The sequence below is a fragment of the Apostichopus japonicus genome, chromosome 8, assembly GCF_037975245.1.
Source record: "Apostichopus japonicus isolate 1M-3 chromosome 8, ASM3797524v1, whole genome shotgun sequence".
NCBI classification, from domain to species: Eukaryota; Metazoa; Echinodermata; class Holothuroidea; order Aspidochirotida; family Stichopodidae; genus Apostichopus; species Apostichopus japonicus.
Genome location: NC_092568.1, coordinates 5,686,923 through 5,714,801, shown reverse-complemented (window position 1 = coordinate 5,714,801; position 27,879 = coordinate 5,686,923). Strand labels below are relative to the sequence as shown.

General features: G+C 38.0%; 2 protein-coding genes across 9 annotated transcripts in view; one reads left to right on the top strand and one right to left on the bottom strand.

The window, feature by feature from the left end:
* Positions 1–25: 25 nt before the first annotated feature.
* On the bottom strand, positions 26–27,684 carry LOC139970705 (2-aminoethylphosphonate--pyruvate transaminase-like). 7 transcript variants are annotated; one of them, XM_071976613.1, is made up of 10 exons: positions 27,524–27,684; positions 25,285–25,490; positions 12,755–12,828; positions 11,485–11,724; positions 9,597–9,697; positions 8,708–8,948; positions 7,874–8,042; positions 7,153–7,308; positions 2,749–2,909; positions 26–628 (listed from the first exon to the last, which is right to left on the bottom strand). In XM_071976613.1, the coding sequence occupies exons 3-10, from the start codon at positions 12,774–12,776 to the stop codon at positions 477–479; spliced, it is 1,242 nt and encodes a 413-aa protein (XP_071832714.1). In that variant the 5' UTR covers positions 12,777–12,828; positions 25,285–25,490; positions 27,524–27,684; the 3' UTR covers positions 26–476. The 7 variants fall into 7 exon arrangements, with proteins under 7 accessions (XP_071832714.1, XP_071832713.1, XP_071832711.1 ...); XM_071976612.1 differs by having other exon boundaries at positions 12,755–12,825; positions 27,524–27,683; XM_071976610.1 differs by lacking the exons at positions 25,285–25,490; positions 27,524–27,684 and adding exons at positions 14,189–14,904; positions 15,626–19,709.
* LOC139970706 (protein CEBPZOS-like) overlaps positions 680–27,879 on the top strand; it is a 32,081-nt gene continuing 4,881 nt past the window's right edge. The window contains exons 1-4 of one of the 2 annotated variants that reach the window (XM_071976618.1): positions 680–1,968; positions 21,637–21,767; positions 26,059–26,103; positions 27,533–27,593. In XM_071976618.1, coding sequence (XP_071832719.1) covers positions 1,901–1,968; positions 21,637–21,767; positions 26,059–26,103; positions 27,533–27,593 — 305 coding nt within the window. In that variant the 5' untranslated portion in view covers positions 680–1,900. The remainder of the gene's footprint in view (positions 1,969–21,636; positions 21,768–26,058; positions 26,104–27,532; positions 27,594–27,879) is intronic. The other variant, XM_071976617.1, reaches the window with a different exon arrangement.

The window sequence follows — 27,879 nt, the reverse complement described above, 5'->3', positions numbered from 1 at the left end:
CTTGGGAAAACATTCAGTCGGGGCATTGTTTTTTTTTTGTACATTATGAGCAGTGATTAGGACAACCTGATTATAAAGCTAATTAATAGTCTACTTACCATTCACAATGCAAAATTTGACGACAATACTTTTAAAGATTCTACGGGCACACCCCTCCAAAATATCATTACTCAATTCTGGTCCTTCCGTGCAAATAATTTCAAGCATATACCTAATCAGGAAAATTAAGATATCCCCCCATTCCCTCCCCCAACCCTCCGTCCGCACCTTGTTTGAAATACTGTGCACGTGATTGGACTTTGGCCTACTTTGCGTCGAATAATTTAATATACATTAACAATGTTAGTTATTGAATGATATACATCTATGGCCATATCCGATGTAATTAAGATGCCCTAAACCATTTTGAAAAAGTTAGCTATGCTAACCAAGAAACAACCAGACAACATCATGCCAGGGAGTATTTTCAACAGAATTTACATTACGGGTATCTCAATAGCCATATTGTGTAATACCTTCCTAACACACTCCAGCAATTGGCGGACGTCTTTGCTGGTCAAACGCCCCATGCTACCAATACGAAACGTCATGCAGTCGTTGCAAGTGTTACCAGCATAAATCACGTAACCTGTGTAAGATAATAACGCAAGAAATTAATGTGTTACATAATCGTGTGATATTCGATATAGGTAATTATGGATCATATTTACGAATTGGATGAAAGATATCAGTGTATAACATTACGTCATTGTCTTATAGAAAATGTTTTGATCAGGTATAAATGACGTATAATCTTTGCACATAATTCAATGAAAATTAGTTTCCTTTTGCATATGGTATATCCATTATTATGAACAAATGTACAGTCTAGACAGTTTTGAAATGTCTTCAAAATGAATATCTTTGAAAAAGGAATAGTTGTATAGAGATATACCGCCCTCGATTTTCTGGTTTGTTGAACTGTGAAAAAGCAAAGGTAACCTTTTAGCCCAAAATCACCCTTTTATGCCCACCGATGTTGTACACAGACATGAATGGAACACCAAAACCGACAAAAATGCTGAAACAAATCACATAGGGACTAAGCAGATCGTTAGTCATTATGTGACGATTCGAGTATCCACATAAGGACCAATAAACCGCGTTAGTCTTTATGTGGTGATATGCGAATTCCTACATAAGGGCTTGTGAATAATATTGTCGGTATTGGGGGTCATTAGGATCGTATGATAAATAAAATGTTCTCGGTCATTATGTGGAGGTGCTGTTAGTGCCAAAAAGGGATTTAGATTGTTCTTGATCATTATGTGGCGATAAACTTTGTGTTCACATAATGCCTTAGGTTTACATAATGTTTTAATGCATTTTTGTCTGTTTTGGCGTTCCATAGACATGTTAGAAAAGCCAAATAATCACACCAATAGCATATTCCTGCTGATTGAATGACTTGAACCTTGGCAAGAAATTGTGAACGTAGATTGCCAGCTACCTATCATGAGCCGATCTTTAGTGTTTGTGTTTTCCTTTTAGAGACTATCACATGGTCAGCATGAAGTACTGCGTGGTAGCCATGTGCTTGGGAAATTCCCAGTAAAGAGCGGGCAATTCCTTGTCGATGCCAGTACTTGGTATTTTGAATGGGTGTTCACTGATCCGCATATTTTTGGTTCGTAGCGTAGTTTCAGGGCAGCTTTTTAATCCGGCAAAAATAGGGGGACTGTGTGTACCTACGCTATGCATAGTCATATAATTGAGGCAAAAGTGTTAACTCTGTTTTAACGTTATGTATTTTAGCTAAGCAGAACTGTAGGCAACTGCACCTATACATTGTGCGACATTGTGTATTCGTTGTAGAGGTGAAAGCAGGGTTCACTATGTATCGCTACGTAAAATCCTGTAGATGACAGTCTACCGTATTCGAGCAGGGAGTTGTTATGGAATCGAGGAGGTAACCGGAAGCTGTGTCCCGTAAGTTTCGTTTAGTTTTTTTGCTTAATCTCCTTTTCAAATGTATTCCTTTATACCAGATTCCTGGAAAGAAGGGTTTCCTGGCATATTTGTATTGCGGGTACAACAGTAAATTAGTGTCCAGTTAAGTAAGACCTCATTCTAAGTATTTTAAACCGAGGAAATGACTTATTTGTGTAACTATTATTTAATTGAATGAAATGGGATACTTGCTATAGCTTTGATATGTGTCAGCATAAAATGGTTATCTGAACTGCGTTCATGGTAAGTGTAAAGCATTTCTACAATTTGTTCAGTTCGTATAACTCATATCGAGTCACCATATATTTTAATTGTATTCATTTTTCCCGTCGGAAAAAGCACTGTACTTAGTGTACAATAGTATTTTCGTGAAACTACTACTCGTGTACTCATGCTACTCCGGCGTCTTTTCTAAAGAGCTCGTGACAGCGCGCCTTATAGCCATTAATTTACAAATCAAGAAAAACAATGGGCAGTTTCTTCGTACTGCTTTGGTATGTAAAGTTAAAGGTAGTCAGTATAGGCCCCAAATTACAGTTTTCAAAAAAGTACTTTTCTGGAGGTCACAAGATGACTAAATAATCCCAGTGAAGAAAATTTCCTCGAAGGTTGCAATATAAACCGTTTAAGACTTTTGACCAAAGGTGACCATATTTGAATATCTAGCATATTTGTGGCCAATACAGCATACCTTTAATCCCTGCCTTCAAGGACGCGTATACAGAAATTCACGAAATATGCGTTTGGATTTCTACTCACCGTGATCGATCAAGCCTTGGTAAAATTCTTTAAAATCCCAGTTTTTGTTCGTTGGCTGCTTGAAGCATGTGACGACACAGCCCTGCGTACTCTCTGGGATGTACTGCTCAAAGCCAAGTAGTTCCATTCCGTCTATCAGAGCCCTGTGGATCTTCTTGTACCTTTAATAAGAAAGGGCGCATAAGTAGACATATTTACTCATTAATTAAGGCAAGTAATAAATATGAAAATAGACACACCATGCCGCGGCGCTCTGTGACTTAAAAGCTATTGGTCGAATCTCATTTCTACAATAAAATTACAGAACCTTGGTGTACTTCAGTGGCGGATCCAGGAAGGAGGGTCGGGTGGGAGCCCTATTTTGATCACACCTCGCCCCCCCCCTCCCCTTTTTTGGCACTAAAAATTAGCTGCAAACATAAGACATGGTCAAAAGAGGGGAAAAGTGCAGCATTTCGTACATTCTACAGTTGTCTCCGTATGTAACGCTATTTCGGTGTAGAAATTTCTTTCTTTATACCGATGCCTTCTGGGCACCCCCCCCCCCTCCTCCCCTGTGAGAAATCCTGGATCTGTCACTGTCCGCTCCACCAGATAGCCTACTATATGGAAGTGGACCGACATTTCAATCTCGCTGTGTAAGATTTTCGTTTGAAATTCGCTCCGTTAGGTACCCAAAGTTGTTAGTTGTTAATAGTACTACTATTAGCCTTACATGTTAATGACAATTGTTATAAATTCCACCCAATTCCACCCAATATATATATATATATATATATAAATATATATATATATATATATATATATATATATATATATATTTAATAGGCTAGGTTTATCATCTAAAAGTCTGGTAGGACTAAACGAAGTCTTCCAAAAATTATAAAAAACTGCGTCAATTTATGTCTAGCACAAGTCATTAATGGCGTTCTGGTTACTCACGCAGAAACTGCAACGTGTTTACTATGTCATGCACTCCACTCAGTAATCAGAATTACAGCGATAAAGATATTATTTCTGCCACATAAGAGAAACTGTTTCCATTTGATAACTTCTTTTGTTGATAAGGAATATTTTTTTACTTTGAACTAGCATTGTCGTACTCTAGCCCTAACACTGTCGTAGGTAAGGTTTTAGGGGCCAACTCAACAGTTTTAGCTGGGGCCTGCCATTCATCCTTACTTCATCTTAACTGTAATGGACTGTTATTAGACTTGATAAATAACTTGTTTAGTAAAAAATATACTAAGGTATTGCCATGTTGGTACATTATTCATGCTCAAACATGACTGAAAGTTGTTATCCATTGGCTCAAAATTTCGGAACCAACCCTACTTGGGGGCCCTTGGACATTGGTTCAATTAACGACAATAACTACTTATTGTTATACACCTCTGAGCCTGAATTCGCACAAGAGACGGGACTAGAGTCTAATTTGCATTTGAATAGGATTTTGACAAAGAGTCGATGTGTTTGGCCTTATGTCGGACTCAGAGATGCCACTATTAGCTCAAAATAAATCTGAAATTCCCCACGGGTCAGTGTGACTTAGACCGTCGCAAGGGATAGGGTCAGTACTTAGCTTTCAGTGGCCTCCGTTACATTCAGGTACACACACACACAATTTAGCCTAGCCTTAGCCCAATCACTTTGACTTTAATTCTCCTAAGCGTCACAGAATTTGCTCTTGAGCTCACGAACAGGCGAATTCACCCATTTATTTTAAGATCACGTCCAGGGTGGATGAGAAATATTAAAGTTAAAATACCAGCTTTTTATTGCTTGTACTGCTAAACGATCTAGACTTGGTTCCAAGAAAGATTACGTTGTGTAATTTAAGTTCTTGCAAGGTTACGGCCGAAACCAGCCTGTGTTTGGTGTTAGAATATATAAATATATATATATATATATATATATATATATATATATATATATATATATACACCAGACATCGAATTTACTGTGTTCTACTCCAGATTCCTTCCTGTTTTCCCATACAAGCATTGAAGCGTACACTAATAATAAAATATATTCTTCATAGCAGTTAGCAAATGTTAAACTAAGAATGGTGTTAGCTCTGAACACTCGGCTGAATCGAGTTTTATTGAGTAGAACTGCTGTATCCTCTCTTGAGGGAACAAGGCTTGCATGTGGGAATTAGGACCTTATGTAGTAAGAGGGAGGGGAAGGGGAAGGGGTCACTATTTTATCAAATGCCAGGAAGTGGATACTGTGAAGATGTTACAGCTAAACCGAAGCACACATTTCTCATACGGTGTTTCTGTTAGTACCATTTTATTCCTCCTGTTAAATATGCTGATATATAGTTGAAATGGAAACTTATCTGCAAGTGTAGACAATAACTGTACAACACGGGATATATATATAATGTATGATTCATATTTTTAAGTAACTTAGGTAAAGCCTTTATCGTTTTCGTGATAACATGCATACAAACTTCTAATTCTTATTTAATAATAGAACAAGGGTTAAATTTACTTTTTGATCTTTTATAAAAACGAAGAACGTGACTCCTTGTGAAATTTCCATTCAAGTGTACGAGTTGTCGTTGTTTAGTTTTAAAGACTCCATTTTGGATTTGATATACGTTACTCTAAAATTAAGGTCCTTCACAAAAACAAAAAAAAATTAAACTCTTTTTTTCCCCCATAATGTTTGCTGTATGCATTATAATATGAATACATCAAAGCACTATTTAAGATTCACAACCACTTTTTGGCAAAGTTGGATCGTACTCAATTCCCAGGCCACTCTCCAAAATAGAAAGACAAATAACAAGGCAACACAAAGGATGCTTTGTAAAGCTGTATCTTTAGCATGACACCTCATTTGCTTCAAGTTCAGTAGCAAAGTATGAAACAACTCACTCGATACCTCGAAAACTTTAGGTAGGAAAATCGACGCAAATGTTCCCTTTCCACTTAGATTTTGTCCATAGGGGCTACGGCGGGAGAGAAAAGGGGGAGAGTGGGAGGGGGGGGGGCTAGCAGAAGATAGTTTCGTTTTGTTTATTTGTTTTGCTACAACATTAAATAGTACAAGTTGCACAAAATTAAATAAATAATATGAACATGAACAGCAATGAAATAGAGGGAATTAAAAGCAAACCAAAACCGAGAGCTAAAAAGTAAGCAAAGCGAAGCTGACTCTTCTTTTTCTATTTGGGTGCAAATAACCCATATGTTTCGAGTTTCCTTAGAATTTTGTTGAAATTTTGTCGTGAAAAGTGTAACTTTCAAAGAAACAACGACATTTATGCAGTTTATAAAAACTAGAAATTATATGTATATATGCATATTTATATTTATATATATGTTTTATTAACTGTCGTATCTCTGAGTGGTCAATCATTAATTCATAAAATGTAACGGCCTACAGATATATTGCATAATTAATGAAATTATATTATTTTATTATTAATGTTGTCACTCGTAGACACTGATATATGTATCGATAGGATACATGTACTGTATCTATGATCTTAAAAATATCCCCTGATGGTGTTACTTATCATTATTATACAATGGAACCCAGTGGCGTGTGCAAAAGGGCTTGCCTAACACCCCCCCCTCCCCCTTCTCTCTCTCTCATCGTCAGTACTGTAGTTTTTGCATTCAGTCGGGGATGAGTTATACCACTACTACGGGGTGTACATACTACATACATACTACATACATACTACCACATACTACATACATACTACCACATACTACATACCCTCTCTCCCTCTTTCCTTCACATCACACAAACTAAAATAGTTATTAGTACAACCTTGCGATTAGGGCTACTTAAATAGAGCTAAATTATAGTCTAAAAGTGCCTCAAAATGAACCGTTTGACGAAAAAAAGTTTTTAATATTTTCGCCTTTGAAATCTTGATTATACTTTGAATGGTTTGTTCCATTATTCGGTTTTCTTGAATTTTTGATAACATATCAATATTTGCATTTTAAATTCCAGAAAGGAAAGTTATATTTCCACTTTAAAGGTTGGCATAAAACCTAGACCTGAATTTTACATTCTGGGTCACTAACGTCGAGCCTATGTGCACATTTCATTCCTGATCAAAAATTTATCTTTGTATTTTAAAGTCTTGATAAGAATCATATATTTGTACTTTTAATTCACGATAACAAACTTACATTGCACTTTAAATTTATCATAAATAAGCAAACAATTGCACTTTAATTTCCTGATTACAAACTTCAAGCAGCACGTTGATTGCCTTATTACAAAATGTTAATCGAAAAATTAAATTTTATATTAAAGTCACTATTTCTGTACGTTAAATTTGCATCTTTTATGAATTATTGATAAATCAAATTATGAAAGACTGGTTATGGAAGTCAAAGATTTATATATAGATACCTCTACTATTGTTACCTTTTTGTTCTGTTAGCTACCCCACCTTCTTCCTCTAATTCAATTAAGGCCTGTTTAAATGCGGCCAGACAGTGAGTAGGAGGAGTAAATCTAAACATTCCGTTCTTCTGAAAGCCCAGATACTGCTGCACTAGATCGAAACAAAGACTGGTTGCCCTACCTGCAAAGAAAATACCCCCGGAAAAGGGTAAATGAAGATAATGATTAACTATGATCAATACAGAATTGTCAGAGAGCAGGGATAATCAATCTTGGAACAATGGGAGGGGGGGGGGGGGGGAGGTGAGAGACGTCAGTGAATAATCATTTATATATATTTTTTTCAATAAATAAAATGGGGGGTTGAGAAATGATCAAATTAAGTAGGTCTTGTGGTCTTATTTGTAGGACTTGTTGTATATATGTATGTATTACTGTATGTGTATCGCAGTCTATTTAGGTCCTTTAAGGTCCTTTAAATTTTCTGGAGGCAGGTCATGGGAACAGTCTTCCCCCAAAGCTGAAATGCTTGTCAAATGTTAATTATTTTTTAACGTAATATGAACACTTATATATTTTGTTTGGATGTCTCATATTTGTTTGTCTATCTTTTTGCCCTCCCTTTTGTCCTTTTAGATATTTACCGTTTTACTACTGCATAGGCCCTAATATTGTATATGTATTTTGTATGAGCAGGACTACCCTCATTAAAGATGACTATAAAAAAAATATAAAAAAATACTTGCCTTGACATTTCAAAAGGCTATCTTTCCTGCAGATAGTGTAAGCAAAACCAGGCACTCCTTCTACACATTTATTAGCGGAACTGATCATAAAGTCCACAAGACCAGCCTCAAGATCCAGTTCTATGGCGCCGAAACTGCTCATACTATCCACGATATACAATGCATCTGCAGTGAACATATGGAAAATAAATATATGTCAGAAGAAAAGATAAAACCTGTTAGTATAGGTATGTCTTATCTTTTCATGACAAGCAAGTGATGACACAAAGATTCACTGATACTAAATTACGTCTTCGACTGTCTGAATGTCGCTAATCAACCATTTCCAGTGGCGTATTGGAAGCTATCAAAACGTGACGGCAGAAAACCACGTGTTTGGGGTATTCACCAGAAAGAATTTTACTGATGAAGATGCTACAGCCGAATAGATGGGACGTTGATAATTTCGTCCATTCTGGGTCCAAATTTCTACATTTTTTCTTATAATATGTACTATTACTACGAGTTTAAAAGATCTTTTTGTCGAAAATTGTAACGTAAGAGGTATATGAAGCGACCCCATTTCGATCATCTGATTGCCTGGTACTCATTGTCTTAGTACAAATGATCTAGTTGTATGTTATAGCACTGCCGGGGGAGGCGGGGGGTGGGCAGAAACATACATACTTACACTCCACCAACTACCCTATTAAAAAGTGAGGTGAAGACTGGGCCCTCTGCTCCACCCCACCCCCCCCCCCCCTCCGCACCACTCTCGCCCGTTCCTACACCTGTGGTATGTTTATGAGATTAATACTTGTGTTTTACCCGAATACACACAAATGACTTACCAGGGCATATTTCCTTGACCACCTTTCCAACATCTACCACGTGGTTTAGCACACCAGTGGTCGTCTCCGAGTGGACAATAGTCACAATGTCCCAGTTATTGTCCTGCTCGAGGAACTTTCGGACGGTCTCCCCTGTTACCGGTTTGCTCTCTGGTTCCCTCATTCCGTGGAATTCAACCCCCATGTAATTGCACATGACTTCCATCCTCTCGCCATATCTCCCATTATCGATGATGAGGACCTGCCATAGGATAAAGAAAAGATGCATCAATTCAAGATGGCGGGGATTAATCTTGCTCTTGATATGTTTAATGATTTAATAAAAAGTTAATTAGGTCAATACCTCGATAGGAGCCTGAACCTATTAGGTCATCCCCTGCACCATTCAAACACTTTCTTTATTGAAGTCTTTCAAAGGTTTTAGCTGCTCCTTCTAAGGAGGGTGAATATTTTTCACGAGGTTTTCATATGCTAATTATTCTCCTTCTTAAGTCAGTGAGTTATCCAGCAATATGTTTGACATTTACAGAGTTGCATGGTGGGTTATGTGGAAAATATTAATTCTGAATCACACGCTTAGCTGAATTTACTGACAGAAGCACGATAAATCCATGTTTCCAAAAACAAAACAAAAAAGTCCTCCATCCATCCCCCCCCCCCCCCCCACGCCCGGCGCGTTATCTGCCACCATTTACCACCTACTGAATAGCTACCGATATTGTATTCTTAGGAATAAACACCCAAGTTAGAGCCTGTGAACGACAAAACATGTTTCTTTCGCAACCCCAGTGGTGGTCACGACGTTGTAGCATGAGTCACTTTGAAGTGGAATGGATACTGCGCAAGATCACTTTAAGGGTTGGTGCGCAATGTACTGGCCTGCACTTACTCGTGAGTTTTTCTTATCGGTTGTGGTATTCATGACCGCCTCCACAGCAAATGTACCACTACCTTGGATAGGGACACACGTGTACACGTCCTCGGTTACCCCTAAGCACAAATAAAACAAAACATAGCAACGATGAATGTTTGAAAATAATATAATAATAATAATATATAATAATCAGCAGTTATTTTTACGACGCTGAAGCGACCACAAATGTGGGAGAAACTCGCAAGGGCTTATGGATTACAGTTTACACGTCGGGTGGCTTCCATTTGGTATCTCTTCAATATAGAAAGTCATTTCAGATGGGAAAACCCACCTTATGGGAAAACCCACATTAGTATAACCCGGCCGGATATCGAACCCGGAACCTCCCGATTGCTAAGCCTCATTGCTTCAAACGCCACCGCACCGGCTACACCACCGGTACAGAAGCGTCAAAGGAAGTAATATACTTCAATGAACACATTGGAATATATATCATGCACCTCACACGCATGTTCCATGCATATATCAAACATTTAGCATGCATATGTCTCATGTGTATGTTTAGCAAGAAACGTGTTTTTACATGTTTCGCACCTCTAGCTATAACATTTAAGGGTCCATGACTCAGTTGGTTATTGCATCCGCATACTGACTATAAAAAGTCCTGTATAAAGGGGTCTTAATGGAGGACTTAATACAAAATTAAACCATATATCAAAGGCACCGAAACAGGTGAGTCCTTTCCCCTGAGACCACTCCCCGAACAGAAAAGAAGAGGAACACAATAGAAAGATTAACATACAAATTTGAATGCACTCGTAATGTGCTTTTTCATTCATAAAACTGTATTATGAATTCATATCCTAATAGATCTAGTCCACATAAAGTGCATTTAACAAAACGGAGCTGCTACTCTAACAGCAGCTCCCTGGTTCAACGAATAATTTCTTTCTTTCAAAATATTTCAGTTCTTTGAAGTACTCTGAATTTGCTCGCAAAACATCTCAGAGCCCCCCTCCCATGGGGGAAGGGGTGGTTGCAGTGGAGTGGAGTTGAGTTATTGTAAAACCCATTTTTTCTGTATTTTTAAGCAGTCTTGTTCAAACCATGGAAGAGACATACTTCCATGTTTAAGCTGATTTGGGGAATAACTGATTGAGAAGTATGACCTAATAACGGTTGTAGATAGCTCTACCATATATTATAATGTATACAACACCAACGATAACGGTAGTCAACATTACAGGAGACACAAAACCCAACCGTCCTCTTTGGCTTATATGACAGATCATTGTGAAGAACAACTCCCCCAAATAGCTAAGAAACATCCTGTGCCGTTTCGGAGAAGTAGTATCAGGAAGGTGTCATTTTGTAAATCTGTGCTGTCATAAAGCCACTAGGATCCTAAACCTTCTACTTTCTCTGTTTTTTCCCGTCCATATTGTCAAGGTAGAATGTGAATAGTGTTGACACAGAAACCAATGACGTCATTAGGTCATATTAAGAGGTTCAACATTTTAGATACAGCAATTGCACAATCTATCGCTAGTACAGGAAATAAACATTGTAATAACTAGAGAAAAAAACAAAATTAAGTGAAGCACATGTGGATCGATGATGTCATATTTAGACTTGATTAAGTTTTTTCCCAAATGAAATCTGATTTTTCTCAGCTGTTCGGGGAAGTTCTTTATGACAGTTATCTCTATCACATAGACCAATGGTGATGGTAGGGTTAAAGGTTTGTGTCTCATGTTTGTAGAGATATGGAGGAAGGGAGGAGGGAAAGAGGGGGGGGGGGGTCGGGGAGTTGTTCATGACAATAATCTCTACAACATTAACCAATGATTATTATTGGATTTGTGTCTCCTTTAGCGAAAAATATGCACATTCTTTCACTTACCAGCAAAAACAACCAGTTTCTCTCTGATAAACTTGATTATTGATATCATTTCGTCACTTCTTGACCCATAATCTGTCAATAGTGCTTCCCTAACAGAGATGGTCGTTTCCAGAGGCCCAGGAGTGAACAGTTTCATCACAGTCCCGTTTTGGCTACTGTGCCCATTTCGGCTACTGTGCCCATTTTGGCTACTCTGCCCATTTTGGCTGATGTGCCCATTTTGGGTACTGTGCCCATTTTCTAAGAAAACAAAAAAACATAAAAAACAGATAAGATTAAATATATGATAGTAGTGATCAAGTTGAGTGTCTTCATTCTCCACATTTCTAGTATATAATACGAACTGCAGAGGCAGAACCAGGTAGGGCAGGGAATGGGCCCTGGGGTCTTTGAACTTCAGCTTGAACTAATGCATTCTGAAGCATATATATAGACTACAAATCAGGTTTTTATTTAGATCTACAAGCAGGATTGTGCCAATAAACACATTTTAATATTTTTGTGAGGTTGAAGAAAGGGCAAGGGCGGGTTATACACCCCGCAGCCGCCTGGAATCGAGCCTGAACGTGACAGACGCTTAGCTTACCAATAGGTCCAGTCACCTAAAAGAAACAATAACATCAAAGAGTTTTTGTTTTATTTTCTTCTAGTTTCGAGTCTTTTACGACTCGTGGAGGTGTCGTTCCATTTCTTTGTAACTGTTCAGCAAGTGGGACTTGACAGTGAGGGGCAGCTGTTGGGGGGGGGGAGGGGTGCGATTTACATATCCTTTGACGTCATCATATCAAACTCTACATCAAACTCTAACTCTTCAAAAAAAAAACAATTGAACAATTTAGAAGATACGTTTGCTTCTAAATTTCATATTTTTCATCGGCAACATTAATTTATGCAATGTTGTTTTTGTGTACTTTTTATTACTTTCTTTAACATGATTACTATCGACTTGACTCCTTTTTTGCATTTACCTTTGAATAAGTATTTAGGGCGTCTCTTTCACTTAGCGTCATTTTAACATTTAACCCTGGAATAGTCATAAAATAGATTCAACACCCAGATGGAACATTTTCTTTATAAACTGTACATTCATGTCCCGTTTCAAACCACTCGTACTGACTATAAAAGCAGTGGGGACATTACGTGTACATCAGGTAGAGGTTAGGAACTGTTTAGACTGTGAGTACATGTGCTTTGAGGCATGACATGTTAGGGCAGTATAGAGTGGTATCAGCATTAGAAAATTGTCCCAACTATAGCTAGATTTACTTACGTGCGATTACGTGTCCGTTCATGATAAGCGAATCAGTCGTTGTTGTATCGAGATATGTTAGAAGCTGAAGGCTGCTGTAACAGAATGAAATTAAATAAAGGTAAAAGAAATGTGCACAAAACAAAATAGGCTATAATCGAAATATTAAATCTACAGGTGTATACATCGTTAGATGTAGGAGCGACGGAACCGGCGGAGGAGGAGGCGAAGCAGATCTGATGGTGATATTTTCCCAATCGACAACCAACGAGTGATTGCGTATGTATTGCTGCAGCAAGTTACGTTCAACTTGACAGTCCCTAAGAGATAACTTTCGGCAATCGAGCGTTTCGAACCCACGCGTGCAATAGAACGTGAACATTACAATGAAGAGGAATGGGTTTTTAAGCCCATAGGCCTACGCGGCAAATTTAAGTTCGTTTATTGATTGCCAATGGCCAGTACCGTGGTCGAGTAAGGGCCTGTGGAGAGAAAACACGGAAAGACTAAGGAACAGTGGCGTAGCCAGCATTCTATTGTTAGGGGGCAAGATTTTTCTTAAGGGGGGGGGGGCAACCCCGTGATGGTTGATTGATGGTAGGAATTACCAAGAAATGTGGGTATGATGAAGGCCCAAAATGTGTAATATCTCCGTCTGATTACCAAATTCCGACCTTATATGAAGTAGCACAAAGCAAATTGGGGGGGGGGGGGCAATGCCCCCTGGCCCCCTCTGGCTACGCCACTGCTAGGGAACTACAGTATATAATAAAGAGTAATTGCAACGAGAGTATCGACCAGCAAACGACTCAACGCAACGCATCGACCTCTCACGAGGATGGGAATAAGCAGACACTGCTAATTCGTAAATAACTGTAAATAAACGCAGTCTTCCCTCGATTGCCGTGGTTTCGTTGTGGAGACCCCGCTGAAAGGCTTCACATCCTTCAGGGCGAGAGCGAGTCCAGGTTACTTAAGATTCGAAACCCAGACATGTATTATGCAAAATGAAACCGGCACAAAATGTGTTACACTTGATATATACATTTAACTATAGCAAAACATCTCTCACCAACTCCTTGAGAAACCAAGCACAGTTGAATGGCTTTGGCGGCGTCATCTATCAGACTTGTTCAAGCCTTCGATCTTGCATATAAAGGAATATCAATACCAAAAGCGGATCTAGGAAGTGGCCCGGGCCCTCCTTTCATTCTAAAGCATTAACTTCAGCCATATGTTTTCGAACGGTATAAAAGTGGAAAAATTTAGCATGCTTTGCGCTAAGTTTTTACCGATGTTTTCGAAGACATCGTTTTTTCTTCTTTTGGTATACTGGTTTTGTCGGTATAAACCGATATCATTTAGTCCGGGCCCGTGCCCCCTCTTCTGAAAATTCCTGGATCCGCCAATGAATACATTTATATATTCCCAACGCAAAAAAGAAAAGATTTTTACTTAGCTGTTGGAGTTCTGTTCTCCCATATCACCTTTTGATATAAGTTATTCATGGTGGTTTGTGTTTTCAGCTTTCTTCGCGGGATAGCAAAACTGAGGATACCGTACCTCCCTGCTTTGATGAATTTTCAATCACCTTGTAAAGCCGAATGCATTCAGCCGATCCATATGCTTACTGCTAGATGGAACTCTGACTTAAACATCCCTGGTATCATAATTTGCTGGGGGAGTGGGTCTCTTCTTCACATTGCACAACCACGCGCGCAATCACTGTGTCCATGTATAGCTGCGCCATTCGAACAAAATGATCTTCTCCCCCTAAAGTCAATACTGACAACCTACCCTTGCCTATGCGTATATTCCATTATAACAGACACTGCGAACAGCCAATTATTCCTCTCTAACATGGACATCACCCTTCACCCTCCACTTCCTACATTTTGCTTTCAACAAAACGTCTTCAGCCACACAACTTGTTTTATCGTCACAATATCAGAGCCCTCCATGAAATTGGATACGATTTTGCCATTATGCCTTTTAGCCTATATGCCAACTGCACAGAAAATCAATTAGGCATCGTGAGAAAGCAGCACTGCGTTTCATATGAAAATAATAATGTTAGCAGCAATGGCGTTACTGATCTGGCAAAGGAGGGGTGTGCTTCAGTACTTGTACAACTTAGGAATGGACGCTAGATGCTGCAGCATGCTGTAATCCTTTGGTGTTGCACAAGTTAAAGCAAAAAAGAAGAAAAAGAAACAATTGTAAAAGGGTGAAGATGAATATTGATCGTTCATGGTTCTAAACAGCTGTTTACAAAGCCATATGTTATAGGCTACCTCCAATCATGGAATGCAACAACGAATTAAAAGTCTAATTCTGAACGAACGATACAAATCTCCCCACCTTGTTATTATAGGCCTATACATGTATATATATAATTAGTACAATTAACACAAAGAATGCTCATATCTTTAACAGAGCTAGTCTATTGGTTACGACACCGGTATGAAGCCAATACTAAGGTACAATAAAAAAAATTAAAAAAAAACATTTGTTTAAAACTATAGAAAAACCAGGGGTGTGGCTAGCATTTGACTTTAACGCTAGGCCACCTCAAGTGAATTTCAGTAGGGATGCAGGTTGGAAGGAGGACGACCAAAAATGTTAACAATTCATTGAACGTTGTTAATTGCCCCTCAAGGATTCAAGTACTCAGTCAACAAGTCAATGAATGTCTATCTGTGTGTATAATCGTGTGACTGTGTAAGTGTGTGTTGCTACTGGAATGAAATACTTCTCGGATACGCCAATATCCGCATAACATAATAGGACTGAAATATTGAGTACAAAACAGTCAACACAGTAAAAAATACATGACCCAATACAAAAAAACAAACATTCATGACTAAATGAGTAAATGAAAGCAAAACTCACAGAAATCCTGCTATATCCTCAAAGAGTTTTCCACACAAGAATTTTTTTTACACACAAACAAACAGGCTGTACGTGTAAGACACGGCCTTTTCTTCCCGTCCGTAGAATAGCACGTTCAGATAGGAGTAGGAATTCCTACTATGCATTCAGAGATTCCGCACCGAATTAAAGTGAACGGGAGACCATGCGGCGGCATATATTAATGCGCATCCGTTTAATAAATTAATTGCAATTCAGCGCAGACGCAATCGACTTGTCCAGCTAGCTCCGGGTGACGTCACTCAGGGTATTACGGTAACCTTGGTATTCATACGTAGTATTCTATCATATAAGTATATCACCGTATATACTGGTGTTACTATTCAAATATCATTTTGAGTAAGGTATGTGACAACGTCCGTTTGTCTGGCGGGACGAGGTATGTAAATATGACCGTTTGAGTGGAGCAATGACGTATGTAAAAAAGTGCGTTTGTGTGGCGGGATGAGGTTAGAGAATATGTGCTTTTTTTGTAGCTGAGGATAAACCAAGAGACGCCTGTTTGATCGCACCGTAATGTTGAGGTATGGGTTTATATCCGGGAACGCCGATTTGAAAGATACTTTTTAAAGAAAAGTCACACAGGAAAGAACCTGGGCACGAAAACCAAACTACTGAACGACCGATCGGCTCTCAACCCAGGCGCCCCTTGCATCGAGACTGTGTGATCATCGTCGGGTGTGTATCACCATTCCCCTCGAAAGGGAAAGATTGTTCAAATGATAACTGAAGCGAGAGAAATTTGAAAGTGGGAGGGGTGGTACGCGGGGAGGCGGGACGGGTGTGGGGAAGGCGGGACGGGGCATGGGGAAGGCGGGACGGGGCTTGGGGAGGCGACTGAACTGGCAAGTGATCATCACGCCCAAGAACTTGCGGGGGTATGTATAACAACAACTCCCTGGTTTGACAGTAGAAACAGTCAGCGAGTAAAAGCGTACCCTGTTCGTGTCACTCTTGGACATTGATACAATTGAGATTTATTTGAGATATAACAACGATCATATGTTAAATGAGGGATGATAAAATAATTACTGGTTAACTGGTTGATGATAAACTGGTGAAAGGTTACTGTTAGATAGGGGAAGAGCTTGACCTCTGTGGGTTATTGTATCATTAAAAGTGTCCTTAATCTCCCTCTGCTGTCGTCTAGTTACATTTAATCCATTGGCAAAACTGTAGGCCGGTGCGAATTCCTGGAGTCCGGGCCCCATGGAGGACCGATGTCAAGAACCGAAAAGTAAGACCACCAATCGGCTCAAGACAAGTTTAAAATCAGAATCATGCATTCATTTTTTTCCTGTTTTCCTTATTCATTGTATTAAATACTATTCACTGCCGTTTGTAATCTTGAGGTGAATAGAATGTAACAAATTCTCACTCAAGCCCAAATCATGGTTGTGCTTGGCTGAATATGGAGTCTCCTCTGATGGGGTTGGGTAGGGGGGGGGGTGTCATTTCTCTTGCCCTAACCTACCGGCGTCAGATTGCTCATTTCTAGGCCACTGGTTTTTACACAAAGATGCAGATACTAGTACTATTTAAGTGGACCATGGTTATGCCAGACACCCATGGAATAGTCATCGAGTTCCCTGATTGGACAAACACAACAATTAATGCCCACCAAGTTGCTTGTCCAATTCTGTCTGAGACGTTTATCGTTCGGTTCTCTGCTAACCGTGTAAAAATGGTTCTGTGAACTACCGCATACATTTAATAATTAAAAAACCACGAGAGACATCGAGTGACCAGGAAGAACCGGAAGATGCCCAGTTAGTCGATTTCCCGTCATGAAATATAACAGTCAAGACATATATAGAACTGTGTAATAGGACTTAGGAAATTTAATCATTGCATGGTTTCTTGTATCTTAGCTTAGGTTGCACTAAATTGAACGTGTAAATTTGAAAGGTATATGGCGGGCTTTCTTTTTTATACTTCCGGTTATTGAAGAAGGTCAATCGAACAACGTTCGAGTTTCTTAAATTGCTTGCGTACGAACAGACACACAACATATGTTGAAATATAATGCAATCATACTAGGAGAAAGTCTGTGTGATTATGTATGACACCTTGGTTTCAAGAATGTGGTCCTATTTGGACGAAAATAATTCGACTATAGAATCCATTAGGGGAACAATACCATCGTTAATGAATGTAAATTATGTCGGGCATGTTGCATGCATGAGGAACTTCTAATACACCATAGATTTCAATAGGTTTTCATTATCGAACGTTAACAATGTTTACAGTACGCGGATACAAATATACTATAGTGTGGTATCTGTTAAGCGTATATCAGTTTTTTTTTAATCACTTTTGGCCAAGGTTAGATCATTAGCATAGCAGAGGCATACTTTAATGAGCGTTGTGTGTTGAACTAACATTTCGATATTAAAATCATATTACATTGTAGTTCTTTAGCTATATAGTGACTTATAGCAAAGTTTCATATCAAACAACGGTCGTAAACCTCGTGATCTTATTAATTTGCTTTTGTATCTGCTTAATAATAATAATAAATAATAAGTGTATGGGCGAAGAAATGCTTTAACTGATTAAATAAAATAAAAAAGCAGAAATGTAGCCTATAAGGGTTTCAAATGCTTCGAGTACGTAGGTTTAATACAAAGTCACTAAGGCAACAAAGCTGCGGTCTCATATACGGTGTTTTTATAATAAATTTCATAATTGTCAATATCAAATACATGGTAATCCTTATATGTCTTAGCTATTGGTTAGGATTCTACATACATTTGAAATTGAAAGAGAGTTGCTAGAAAAAACAAATAGAAAAAAATAAAATAAATACATGTGGATTAACATTAACAATTAGAGCTGGACACTGCAGGAGTTGATGTCATCATCAGAATTGTTCAACAAATTGTGCTGAATAGAAGTGAGAATTTTGAACGTTAGCCTCATATGTAGTTGAACTGTGAACGATACAAATGTTTGCAAGTTGACCAAGAATATAATAACAACACTAAACCAAGCATTTTTAAGGGGAGTATTTTAGCTTACTACCTGAAAACAGCAAACTCATACTTTACTCGCGCATTTATTTTGTAGTGTACATATTCAATCGGCAATGTATATCTGATTATCCAGTAACCATAGAAACCAAGCAGACATTAGGCCATAACCCACAAGACTATATATTGGGGTGTATCCCATGCATATACCGAATAGTGTCCAAGCGATTTAAAAACTTTCTAGTATCAGCAATATGTAAGGTGCTATATTTTATATGCCAGCTATAAAATGCTTCACTTTTCTTCTCAGTATCTTGAACATCGAATTATCGAAAATAAACTCAAGAGTGCTAATTTGTAACTTAATGTTGTTATTACGTTCCATGGCGCGTAAATACATGGTTAGGCTATGATTTATGAACACACTAACTTTTACATTTCTTAAATTCAAAGGATATTTATGGAGCCGAAAAAGGTACCTTACTCAAATTCCATATCTGGTTTGATATCTGGCTAGATAAAGTTTGATATGGCCATATATAAAGCCAGATATATATATTATATTATTATATATAATTGTAAGCCAGATATTTATGTAAAGTTTGATATGGCCATATAAAGCCACGTGACAGTATGGGATACAACGATTCCTGCCTTCACGGTGTTGTAGGCCAGCCAGCTATAGTATATGTAATGATTAAATAATTGTCTTTATAATTTGATATTATAAACTGCTGGTGCATGCTTAGGATAAGCACATGAATTCATTTGGACCTATATCATATAGTTGCAACTTAAACCAACAGGGGTTCGAATTTTTGTTAAAGCTAACAAGAACATAAACAAATAAAATAATTCTTCTGCTGTATAACAGTTTGCAATTTAGTTGGACAAATCCTTTACTTAACGCAAGCGTTACCGCCTTTGAAACTTCATCAAATTATTCAACTGTCGAATAATTCCCTCTTGATTCAAGTAGAATATTTCAAAGGAACGTTTTAACATTAATTTGATTGAATTTTGAATTAAATTTTATAACAAGGCATGATATTCTCTTGTTCGTTGTGAATAATTGTTCTGAGTCATTTAACAAAAGGGTGGGCGGGGGGATACTGTTAGCTGATCATTTTCGTCTAGTATGGGGAATGGTTCAGACGATGATGCATCCAGACGGAAGAAAGATGTTACCTTTATACTATTGCTTTGAACTATTATTGATGTAGCGCCATGGTTATTGCCAATGACCTCGTGAGTGAAACTTCAATAGTGACTCTTTCAATGCAGGGATTTGTTAGGGAGTTACTACAACCTTCATATCTGCTGCTTGAAGAGATTAGACAGACATACATAAAGGTTTACTTTCTTTTATTATCCATTCTGTAAGCAACAAATGCTTCCCTTTCACTCTCTTAATCTGCACAGAAATAGAGAGATAATCAAATTGAACCATGTTTTCTTTTTAATATTCAGATAGGCTATACTAGCAAGACGTAGAGACTCCGTCTTCGATTATATTGTTTTCCTCGAGTGTTTTTCATATCTTCATACCAGACACAATGAAGGTCAATTAGGACACGTAGCAAACGTTTGACCTCTTATTTACACGTCACAATGGTCACGAATCTGCCTCAAAACAATTTCTCTAAGGTTCCTTATCTCAGCCCCCGCCCACATTTTCATAGACTCCGCCTTGGCATTCGATCCGCCTATGTAGGACGTTATCAGCTGTAAGGTAACACGAAGATCGATGTCCGGTGCATACGCGTTACCATCAGGAAATCCTAGGAAAGTCCTTAGCTGTATAAATGTGTCCACGGGCGAATGATCAAGCATTTATTTTATGTAACAGGGCTAGTAGTATGTCGAAAATTTTCATGAATATTGAACAAACACGTTGACTTACCAATAACTTGTACTCATTTGATGTTTCTATTCTTAGCCTAAGCATACAATCTTTAACTGGTACCACTTTCGCGACATAGTATAAGGCTAGTAGCTGTAGACTGTATAGGCTATGGTTACAGTACACCTATTACGAACTTAAAAGTTATTGTAAAAACGTACCGGAACACACGTGTGGTTTGCAAATTTTCATATTATTGTAAGCAAACGTCAATCATTTACGTATAATTTACAACATGAATTACAAAGCCTACTTACATTGTTCATATTTATGTGAAAAAGTTGAATTTCATCTAACGTTAGGCTAACCTCAGGATAGGCTGAAGTGTAGCCTATGGCAGGCCTATGCCGCAATATTAAACCATTCGGCGAAGGTGTAAGTTAAAGTACAGAAGTTACGTATAGTCATACATCATGTAGGCCAAGTATATTGAATAAGGGAGCTGCTAATAAGCAGCATCCTGTTTGTATGAAATATAGCAATTGTGCTTATAGTTATAGGCAAAAACCATAGGAGTTAATGCTTTAGAGTACCTCTGCACAACAGTGTTTTCCTCAGGTTTTGAAAAACAGCATAAAATGTAGCTATGTTAAAACTGTTACCTTACATTGTAACACCATCCACTGTAGGCTTAAAAGAATAACATGTTTTGTGCCACCTCCCAGTTCTGACACTGACAACCACATTTTGCTAACCCAATGTTATTTACCTAGGTTAGGATATTTCAAAACAGTACAAGGTGCAGTCACCCAGGATTCATTTTTAGCTACTGGATTTATCCAGTAAAATAAGTTGTTGGAGTGTGATGTTTTTACAAAGTAACCTGTTATATTATAACCTATATGAAGAGTCTAACAAGGGCACCATCTAAAGGTTTTAGACTACAGATAAAACAGTGTAGTGGAATTTAAAGGATTATGGTTTATGCTATTCATATAGAATTCAGTATTCATGCGTGCTATGAAAATGGAGAATATCACAGTTACACACATATACGTGTTGTGATATTACAGTGGACTACGTTTTGCACTTAGTTTTTTTTTTGCATGTAATTTATTAATAACCTTTAACCTTCATGTTTTGTTTTCTTCTTCTAGCAAATACTTCAGCATGAATTGGAACAGACATGGGGCTAGCCTATGGAAGGGTATGAAGTGGCTCTTGTATGCCGAAATAGTGGCAATAGGAGCAGGTTACTATGTTTGGCATAAAATGAATGTCAGTGAAGGTAAATATATTCACAGCAACAGTAAACAATCTTCTAACAATGAATATGTACAGTATACTCCTACAACCTTTAGTATCAAAACTTTCAAACAGTATTCAAAACAACAGCAATTTCCTGAAGGTTAGTAACCATTAAATTTGTTAATGTCTGTAAATATAAGAGCAAAGATATTATATTATTTAAAAGATGCATTTTGGTCACTGTTTTATTAACAAAAAATTTCAGTTCCAAAGTTAAAATAAAATCATACATCTATGTTTGTACATGCAACTTGAAGATGCAAATAATCATCTCTGTTTTCAAATTTCTGACTATGGAGCTGGTTTCATCAGGAAGCTAGAGAGGTAGTTTGAGCAGTGAACTGAGCAGATCAGGGGGATGGTTGTGATTATAGGAAAATTAAATTAAACCCAATTGTAACGGTAAGACTGTGAAGAGCTACCAGTTAAAGGAATTGTTTCATTCTCTCATATCAACCTCTCTCATATCATAGAGATAATAAATCTGAAATTATAAGACAAAGAGATAAACACAGAGAGCAATGCACCCAACACAACAATGATATACATGCATGTGTCACTGAGCCTAGTTCTCATACGGTGCATAACCAATGCATTCAATGCAGTGTGTATGTATTTGCGTGAGTCTGTATGTGTGTATGTGATGGCTGAACTTCATACTAGTTATGTGCTTTTGTGTTAGTGAGTACAGGAAGCATAGTGAAATTGATGGAGGTCATTTGATGTCAAAGTCCTTGCAAACATGATAACTCAGATAAACAACTGTTGAAGTTTGTATTTGATATATAGATCGCACTTGAAGAATACAAGAAGCCATTTTGAAATTGGTGGAGGTCAAATGTCATTCAAGGTCAACATAAGTGAAAATCTATGAATCTATTGTAGACATCTTAACTTCCAAAGCCATGCTTTGGTGGACTCGTATGTAGCATGCGGATCCCCTTAGTGCATGCAAGAGGCAGTTGTGGTTAAGGCAGTGGACTTGTGATCTAAGGATTACAGGTTCAAATCCTGGCCAGATCATTGGGTCGTGTCCTTGGGCAAGGCACTTTATCTCCACTGCCTCTCTTCACCCAGGTGTATAAATGGGGACTTGCGAGGTAACTTGTAAATATAGTTGCATCCCTGTGGCTGCACCCTATGGGAAGTCCCCCGGGGACACGTGGTAGTGGTGCACTGTGGTGCCCCAGGAGAGATTGATTGAATTGTGCTCACTTTGGTGTGAAGGTGTGACAAGTTACCAATGACCAGGGTTAAGCTGTAATGTCGTGTGAGAGGGCCTTGGCCCTGAACAGACTGTAAAACCTGAAATAATAATAATAACTTGGTCTTTGTGGGAATCAAAGGTCGTTTGAGGTCAGCAAACTTATAATCAAATAACTCATAAACTGAAACGTTTATGGTCATAAATGGCCAGTCATGTCAGAGTCCAAGGTCATTCATTTTCAATAGTCAAATCTGAACACCTTGTTAACACAAAAACTAAAATATTGGAGCTTAAATGAACTTTATACTTTTTACAGAGATGCCGCTTGGCGCGTGCAATAAATGTATTGTTTCTTGAGGTCAAAGATCTTTTGTTTTCAATGGAGGTCAAAGTCTGACAACCTTGTAAAGGCTACTTTTCTAGGACAGTATTTGTCTAGGACAGTAACTATCTCAAAACCTATTGTCATACTGCTTTTCGAGGGCAGCATTTGTCTAGGTCAATTTCATATCTTAAAATCAATTGTCACACTACTTTTCGACGGCAGTATTTGTCTAAGGCAGTAACTGTCTCAAAATCATTTTCAGGCTACTTTTGTAGGATACTGCTTTGTTCTGCCATGGTACAGTAGGTTGCTTGTTTATTCTTTTATTTAATTTCGAGATAATTTTACACCCTCCAGTAGTTGATTGATTTGCATAAAACGTGGATTCAGAACAGGAATCAGATCGCGTAAAAATGTTCGTTTCGTTTTAACTGAGAGATCCATACAATGGATCCGCAAAACTAAAAAAAATCAAACCTTTGGAGTCAGATAAATAAGGTTCAGTTTAATTTCCTCGGTATAATGATTCCCGTTATATCTTCATATTTCATAAAGGAAAGTCATAAACCGTATAATATGATGGTTTTCGTTCGCTTTAATTGTGCAGAATTTCGCGGTAGAGTAACTATCAGTCACAGTTTTAATAATTGTATATTTGCACACCAGTGAAGCTGTTGGCATGATATTTAAAATTTTAAATTATTTAATGCGTTCTGTGGCCTGAAAAGTATAATTTCTGCTACATTAAAATATAAATGACAAGTGAAAAATTTAATTTTTTCATTTTGTCAATCTTGTCATTTAGCCTCTGAAGAAGATCCTGCTAGGATCGAAACGTCAAGCCAACTTACTTTTACACATTCTTTTAAAGGCTCTCTAGTGGATAAGCAGTTTGCTAACAGTTTTATTTTATTTTAATTATAAAATCTAATTAATAGAACCTCTTGTTATAATTAACCAGCACTGTGATCGTTTTTTTTTTTCGTAATGTGTTCTGAATCTCATAGATGGCGCATAGTACCATACAGATTCATGCATACATTGAACCTTCCCAAAGACTAGTTATGAGCGCCTTTAAGTTTAGTATTGTTATTACCGAGGGATAGGACGCTAACAATCTCATTTGTAACCCCAAACATATGATGATCGTGGATGAACACCCGCTAATGCCAAGCTTTCACTTTTCAATGAGTGTTCAGAGAGTTCTCAAGTAGTTCACGGAAGACTGCTCAACAAAACTGCAAAGCAACAACTGCCCAACAAAACTGCAAAGCAACGAATTTGAATATATGGGTCAAATCTGGTTCGTGGTGAGGCTGTAAGGCCCAACTGATTATGAGGCCGACACACCAACATCACAGATAAAATCACCACGCCCGCTTATTATCATCACTGTACCTACAACTGTTATCATTTTTACCTATAATTATTATCATAATTACTACCTGTTATTATTATTATCCTTATTTTTTTTCTATAATATCAACTCAAATCCGTAAAGAAAGTAACATCCACACCTATATACATCTGGCATGAACAATATTCTCAGCACCATTAGCAACCTATTCTAGATATTGATTTGCTTCATTGCAACAAAGCCTGCTCAAGCCATGCTTGTTTCGATCTAACGTATGCACAATCTGTTTTGCTGCGGTGTATACCTTCAATAAAGTTCCATTGATATAACATATAACCATGGAGCTATAGCTCCATGATATAACACATGTGTACTATTTGCCGGCGAATACCCTGTGGCTGCATACACTGTGATAGCAACGTGTTCGTCGGTCTGTTATCGGCTGATATACGCGAAATCGTTGTTCTAGTGATAAGCATGTATGATACTATAACTGTTAGATTGTGTTAATACGTATCTTATCAATCCAGTGAACAGTTCGAGTTTGCTCGTATGGATAAATAAACAGAAGAAGACAAAAGAAAAGATAAGAAAATTTGAGTACTCACCAGTCGAGTCCAGTTGCTGTCTGTGCAGAAATTTGATGTCACTGGTGCATATATATCTATAAATATGTACTTTCAATGACCTTGCACAGGTGGCTTTTGTGAATAGCATGGAACTTTCCCACTGACCTTTTTTCGACAGCAAAAGCATGGAATTTTGTCTCGCTGTTGGCTTATATAGGCACAATAGCATTTATGGACTTGTGCGACTGGGTAAAGATAGAACAGCAAATATTGGTCTTGTTGAATGATATTTTTTTGAGGGGGATTTGGGGGTGGGTTGGAGGTGGGGGGCGGGGGGCTGGTGGAAGATTTTTGTGTGTGTGTGAGGCTGAGGGGAGAGAAATACCCAGACAGGCACCGCCGTTAAGGAACGAGTTTCGAAATTTCTTATGAAATATTTATGTTTTTACATTTGTAGGGCTTACACGTACATTAACATTATATTGGCATACTTAATACTACTGAAATTACCAGAAATGGATTCTACCCACATGCAGATAGCTACTTAGTCTTCTGTTATGATTTTGCAATTATTATTATCGTTTTTGAACTAGAGGGAGGGGAAGAACGATATAGCAAGGTGGGCAGGGGAATAAGGGGGTTAAAGGAGGGTAAATGAGGATCGGAAAGAAGTACGGGAGGTGGCACCTGAATCCTGGCTGTAGACTTATCTTTTATTATTATAGGCCTATGAAGTACATTTTATAATATGATATCCCAATGGTTGTCTCCTTATAATTTGCAGTAATGTTTACTCTTCTCTTTTTCTCGCAGAGTACAGGAAACAAATGTATGAAAAGCATCCATATGTGTTAGAAGGTACAGTATAGTTATATTAACAGTATCTATATTTATATTGCCACACATTGAAGTTTCCGTGTTTTGATATCGTCTGATCGAATAACGGAAGAACATGTTCATCGTTGGTACGTGTTATGACATGCTTGTTATTGTTATGAAATGTGAGGGGACAACAGCCGTTTGTTGTTGTTGTGAAATGTGAGGTAACAACAGTAATATCTCCCTATGTAGTATTGTTATGGTCATAGGCGTACGAGGCGGGGGGCAGGGGGGCAGATTGCCCCCCAAATTTCCAGAGGACAAGAAATTCGGGCAAAAGTCCTGAAAAATTCGGTCAGCCTAAGAGGAGAAAAAAAATATATATATATATATAAATATGCAGTAGCTTGCCCGAATCTTTTTAAAATTTTGGCCCGACAGTTCTGTGGAGAGCGTTTCATGTTATTTGTTTCTGACATTAATATTAATATAGGCATAATGATTTTCTTTATTTAGCATCATGTTGCCCGAATATTTCCGTGTAACACCACCGTAAGCGTTTTTTGCACTATAATTTTTTTTTATAACTAGTCAACTGTATACCTGGACATCCCCGACATGAGTGTATATAAGAAACGTTTTCTTGTTCATGGATGGTGGGGGGGGGGGTGCCTACAAGCCTAGAAGTACAGGTTTATCATATTCTTCGTTATTTTTATACTTTTTTGTGAGACAAATTGCAGTCTCACCCGACACAGCGACATTATCCCGCCTACGTGTCGTTGAACAATGTATGTTTTTCTGGATGTAGCTGAGTACTGTGTTAAAATAATAAATACGGTAACTAAATAGGAGCTTAAAAAAAATATACTGTCCTATTTTTCCCCTTCAAAGTGATGTTACCATTTTTTCTTCTTCTAATTTACCAAATTTTTGGGGAAGTGTAAATTTCTAAAACGTGAGATTGTAAAATAAAGAATGTTTTGATGCAACTTGCAAGGCCTCAGAAGTGCCATTTCCGGCAATCTGAGAGGCAGCTTTTGCCAAATTTTTTTTTGTACGCTACGCGCCAACCGATGGTGGCGTTCCGCTTAGAGAGTGTCACGGGAACTTTCGGGCACAAAAGTTTCTGCCCCCAAACTGAAATGGTCCCGTACGCCTATGGTTATGGTATGTGAGCTGACAACAGTAATATCTCCCTGTGTTATTGTTGTGAAATGTTAGGTGACAGTAATATCTCCCTGTGTTATTGTTGTGAAATGTTAGGTGACAACAGTAATATCTCCGTGAGTTATTGCTGTGAAATGTTAGGTGACAACAGTAATATTTCCGTGTGTTATTGCTGTAAAATGTTAGGTGACAACAGTAATATCTCCCTGTGTTATTGTTGTGAAATGTTAGATGACAACAATAGCATCTCTCCGTCTTAAATCTGTTTGAAGTTAATATTTTTACTTACTGTGCTCAGACTGCGCTATCAAACTGTACACGACAAGAATAAGACCACGGTACGTCGGTTTTGCTCAAAGGTACGATCCACAATGATCTTTGTTAATTTAAGAAAACTGTAACCTTCGAATGCCGAGTCCTTGTGCCTGAAATGTTATCACTCATTGACCCAGAATTCTTCAAGGTAATCCCTAAATAGAGGACGGAATCAGCAGACAATAGCACAATTAATTACACCGAGGTCTTTTGGTGTTGTATGAGGTCTATGTAAATAGGGGGTTTTGTTGTTCCACATTTGATAGAGATTGGTCTATCAACTTTCCCGTTGCTTTTATATAGCATATACATCTGCTGTACTTTGCACTG

Bases quoted from the DNA above. Each gene is read 5' to 3' on its own strand.
- LOC139970705 (XM_071976610.1), bottom strand. From the start codon at position 14,241: ATGAATAACTTATATCAAAAGGTGATATGGGAGAACAGAACTCCAACA. The intron at 9,698-11,484 runs GTAAGTGAAAGA...ATTTGTGCTTAG, and splicing joins GAAACTGGTTGTTTTTGCTG to GGGTAACCGAGGACGTGTAC. The intron at 7,309-7,873 runs GTATTTTTTTAT...CTTTGCAGGTAG, and splicing joins CTTTTGAAATGTCAAGGCAA to GGCAACCAGTCTTTGTTTCG.